This window comes from Priapulus caudatus, unplaced genomic scaffold (assembly GCF_000485595.1).
Source record: "Priapulus caudatus unplaced genomic scaffold, Priapulus_caudatus-5.0.1 Scaffold1923, whole genome shotgun sequence".
NCBI classification, from domain to species: domain Eukaryota; kingdom Metazoa; phylum Priapulida; class Priapulimorpha; order Priapulimorphida; family Priapulidae; genus Priapulus; species Priapulus caudatus.
In genome coordinates, this window is record NW_014578984.1 from 27,785 (window position 1) to 32,542 (window position 4,758).

Sequence of the window (4,758 nt, forward strand, 5' to 3'; positions counted from 1 at the left end):
ACACACACACACACACACACACACACACACACACACACATGCACACACCAAGGGATGGTATTAAACTGTCATTTTATGTATATATATATATCAGGAGTATATAATAGAGAAGGAGTATGACATCAATAAACAAGGGAAATTCGTCATTTACTAGCCTTATAATACCTACGATTTACTACGCGTAACTCATCCAACTTGAGCTCAAATCGTACACAGTACATTCGCCTAGCATCGTGAGAAATCGTTTCCTCGTATACACAAGCTATCCGGAGATACAGACTAAAACGTACGACACGATTATCCATTCTTTGGCCATCAATCCAAGCCGATTGCTGATGGCGGTTGGCGTGCGTGCGTGGAGGCATGCCAGCTGTATGCCGGTATGCGGGTATGTAGCTGTATACCGGGTCAAAGGTTATCTCGCCGAGTGTTGATGCCTAATCTCTGATTTATTGTGTATCAGTGTATACGAGGAAACGATTTCGCATGATGCTAGGCGAATGTACTGTGTACGATTTGAGCTCAAGTTGGATGAGTTATGCGTAGTAAATCGTAGGTATTTTAAGGCTAGTAAATGACGAATTTCCCTTGTTTATTGATGTCACACTCCTTCCCTATTATTTACTCCTGACAATATCATATAGAGTACACAATCTATTATCCGAAATTCTGAAAACCGAAAAGCTCCGAAAACCGTGAGTTTTTTCGTGGAGCTTATCTGCACACCAAGGCTCGTGTTTGGCGCCAAAACTCAACCCGACGAATATTAATGTGTTTGGCATTACTCATACATATTGTACTGTACCGGTACATCACTTGGCCTCTAGAAAACTTGGGTTTTAGTATTTCTGTACTGTGCTACCATTCCGAAATCCGAAAAATTCTGAATGCCAAATTAACGTGTCTGGTCCCAAGGGTTTCGGATAATAGATTGTGTATTGTATTAAAGTGATTACGTCACCCTAAATAGTAAAATTAAAAAAATTATGCCCACTTTTACACAAAATGTAAGTGATTCTGTTCACTTTTTATGGTTAAATTGCTGCATTATACTTCATATTTTGCTACTCTGTTAGATGTGAACAAACCCGTGTGACTCATACATAGCCCATAGCAAGCATTTAATGTCATGATCGATATATCAAATCGCCCTGATTTTTTTGATTTTTAACTAGTTGAAAAACAATCTTATCCGGTAAGAATTTGAGGATACATTTAGTGCCTTTAGTACTTATACTTTTCATGTAAAAAAATTGCAACAATATTTTTACAAATGTAGGCACCACAGAAAATTCGTGACGTAGTTAATTTAAAACAGGTCATGCGCGTGTGACCCTAACCCCAGTGACGGCCCTGCATCGAAAAGCCCTCTAGAGCGCGTTTGTTTGAGACGAATCCATCGGATCACGATCATGTGATCCTGATCCGACCAAACAATTGCAAACTCACTTTCACCGGTTCACGTTTCACTGTGACCTATCACGGGATGGTTAATAACAAAGAACAAGCTGTGATTGGCTGAGGCGCGGGCTGCCATATTGGATCCCGTTTGAATCCACCTCGCTAGCAGGGTCGGGTTCGGTGGATCGAGATCAAGTGATCCGACCAAACAAACAGTCAGATCAACGAATCCATTGCATCGCAATCTGTGGATCCGACAATGCGTCTGAACGTGCCTCTAGTTACGACAGATGTTCCCAGATGTCGACATTTGTTAGAATATCGCGCTTTTTATGAAGTTATCACAAAGCTGATAGGTAGAGATGGAGGGTGGAAAGGAGAGAATGGAGGAGAGATGGAGGGTGGAAAGGACAGAAGGGAGGAGAGATGGAGGGTGGAAAGGAGAGAATGGAGGAGAGATGGAGGGTGGAAAGGACAGACGCTCGTGCGAACCAAACCGGCGGAAGGTGAGGTTGAAAGCAAAGGACGGGTGCCGCACAACGGAGCACGAACTGGAGCGATGCCACGCATCCGAGGGTGGAAAGGACAGACGGGTAGGAGAGATAGGAGGGCTGGCAAGGACGAGAATGGACGGCCAGCAGATGGAGCGCGTATCAAAAAGCCCGAGACGGAGAGGAAGGAGTGCGCAGGTGGAGACAGGACGACCGACAGCGAGCTAGACCCGCATCGCGACGGCGCTGCAACAAGTAAAGGAAGCGAAGAGATTGGAGGGTGGAAAGCAGACCGACATCCGGAGAGAGATGGAGGGTGGAAAAAGCGAGAGCACTGCGAGGCGAGATGGAGGGGCCTGGAACCAAGCCGAGCCGAAGGGACCGGCCAGAGATGGCCAAAGTGGAAAGCGAACAGAATGAGAGGGAAGAGAGATGGAGGCCGACTGCGACAACGCGACGCAGACATGGACGAGCCCAGGATGGAAGGCCCGGACCAAGGAGAGACAGAGACGAGACAAGATGAGGTGAAAAGGCAGGGAATGGAGGAGAGATGGAGGGGTATAAAAGTGAAGGAAAGGAAGATGACAACGGGGTGAAAAGGAGAGAAGGACGGCCCTAAGAGATTGCCCGACGGGTGGACCAGAAACGTAAACGAAGCACCCGAGATGGATGGGCCGGAACAGACCGCAGAATGGAGGCAGAGATGAGACCGGTCGGAAAGGAGAGAATGGAGGAGAGATGGAGGGTGGGAAAGGACAGAAGCGGAGGAGAGATGGAGGCGGTGGAAGGACAAGAATGCGACGGAGCCAGATGGACGGTGCCACACAGACGCAGACCGCGCAGCAGACCAGGCCTGGAAAGGAGCCAGAAATCGGCAGCGAGAGATGGCAGGGTGAAAAGGAGGGAACCTCGGAGTAAGACTGCGCTGAGCCCAGCTAGTTTTCTGACGACAATTCGAGAAGAATGGAGGACGAGAGGGATAGACAACGCATAAACAGTAAAACAGAAACATGCGACAGAAACCAGGATAAAAGACAACGAGAAAGACGACAGAGAAGAGACGAGATGAGAGAGATAGAGCAGAGATGAGAGAGAGAGAGCAGAAAAGAGCAGAGAAAGAGCAGATAACAGAGAACTAAAGAGGGAGAGAGAGGGAGCAAGAGATATAAAGAAGTGCAATCGAGCGCCAGAGAGAGGGCAAGGAGTATATAAAGAGCGAATGAGTGAGCGAGTGAGCGAGAAAGCGAGATTTAAAATTCTAGTGAGAGATAGAGAATAAGAGAAAAAGAGAAAGAGAGAGAGAGAGAGAGAGAGAGAGAGAGGAGGGAAAGAGAGAGATTTAAAATGCGAGCGAGAGAGAGTACGTGAGAGAGAGAAAAAGCGAGAAAAAAAGCGAGAGAGAGTGAGAGAGAGAGAGTGTGTGTGTGTGAGAGAGAGACAGAACCGAGTACTGAGCGTAGATATTCACAGACTACGCACGTCTTGGCAGACAAGCGCGTAACTACTGTTGCTGCATCGTTACTCCGTCTCCATGTCGCGCTTGAGCCTGGCTAAAGCTGACAGCATCTTGTCCCGCCACGCCCGCCGCGCCCCCATCTCTCCAAGCGGCGTCATCTCCTGCAGTTGTTTGTTAATCTGCTCAAGAGATGGCGGTGGCGCTGTGTACGCCGGCGTCGGCCCCATGGTGGCGCTCACACGCTCCAGGCCGGCTCCGTGTCGGCGCATGTAGTCGACCATGCCTAAACAAGAGAACGCATCTACTTAAAAAGATATATAAATGAAAAATGGCGGTACAAAGGTGCAGGAGTAAGGGTAATCGTAACCAGAATTTAGGTTAAAGGAATATTTACGAGACTTTTTGCTCAGAAACCCTCAATCTGAAAGAAATCTCGCAAAATATCATCTCACCTCACAGTGGCTATATCACTGATTACACCAACGTTAAAAATGCTCAGATTTTATGCAGTTATATCATAGAAAACTGAACTTGAAGACATCGTACCAACTCCGCCTATTATTGTGTCCGCAAAATCTAAAAACAAATGGCGCCTTCAAAACAATTAAGTGCAGCTGATTAAAACAAAGGGGCATTTGATTCTGCGTAGTAAGAATTATTGACTTGCCGGTGCGCAGCGGAGCGCAGCAGCGAGGTGCTTTTGTGAGCGAGTTTGTTGTTAGGGTAGCACAAATCAAACAACCACGGAAGCAGCAGGACGTGTACTTTGGAGTTCGGAGAAAAGGAGAAGGCATTTTTGGTCGATACTAGAGAATAGATATATACATATCGTGGCCGTATACTGGCTGCGGTAATCAGCTCTGTTTCGGATAAAATATCAGCAGAGTGTTGGTCTGATACATCCGCCATTCAACACTTTCTGTCATTGTCATTCAAGTGTTCTGAGTCATCTGACTGGTAATCCGCAAGCTTCTCTAATAAAAAACTTAACGCGGCATCAGTATTACACTCCTGTTACGCTAGTATGAACATCTGTGTTTAGACTCAGACCAAAATTGCTGCGGTGCGATTAATTGCATCCCTGCACCCTGGTCGATGTCTCGCGCTATCACGAGAAAGTCCAGGCAGCGGAAATCAAAAACAGAACGCAAAATTGTAATCGTGCATCGAAACTATCACTGGTAGTGATTAATACCCCCGCAATATACCACTTTGTCGGATGGGAAATGGAAGGTCATGGTGTTGCATATGTTATGAGTAAAGAACACACGGAACACAAAAAGATATATAATTACAAAAAAAAATGATGAGACACGGTTTCCATGGCAACGGCTTAACTGACGCACACATCTACACTTCGTGATGATCAAGTGTATGAAGTTTCATTGGAATCCCTTGAAAACTGTGAAA

General features: G+C 46.3%; 1 protein-coding gene across 1 annotated transcript in view; it reads right to left on the bottom strand.

Moving 5' to 3' along the window:
- Positions 1-3,266: 3,266 nt before the first annotated feature.
- The window catches only part of LOC106817915 (lambda-crystallin-like), a 15,713-nt gene continuing 14,221 nt past the window's right edge, over positions 3,267-4,758 (bottom strand). Inside the window, exon 6 of the mRNA XM_014822627.1 lies at positions 3,267-3,631. Within this exon, the coding sequence (XP_014678113.1) occupies positions 3,411-3,631 (221 nt within the window). The 3' untranslated portion in view covers positions 3,267-3,410. The remainder of the gene's footprint in view (positions 3,632-4,758) is intronic.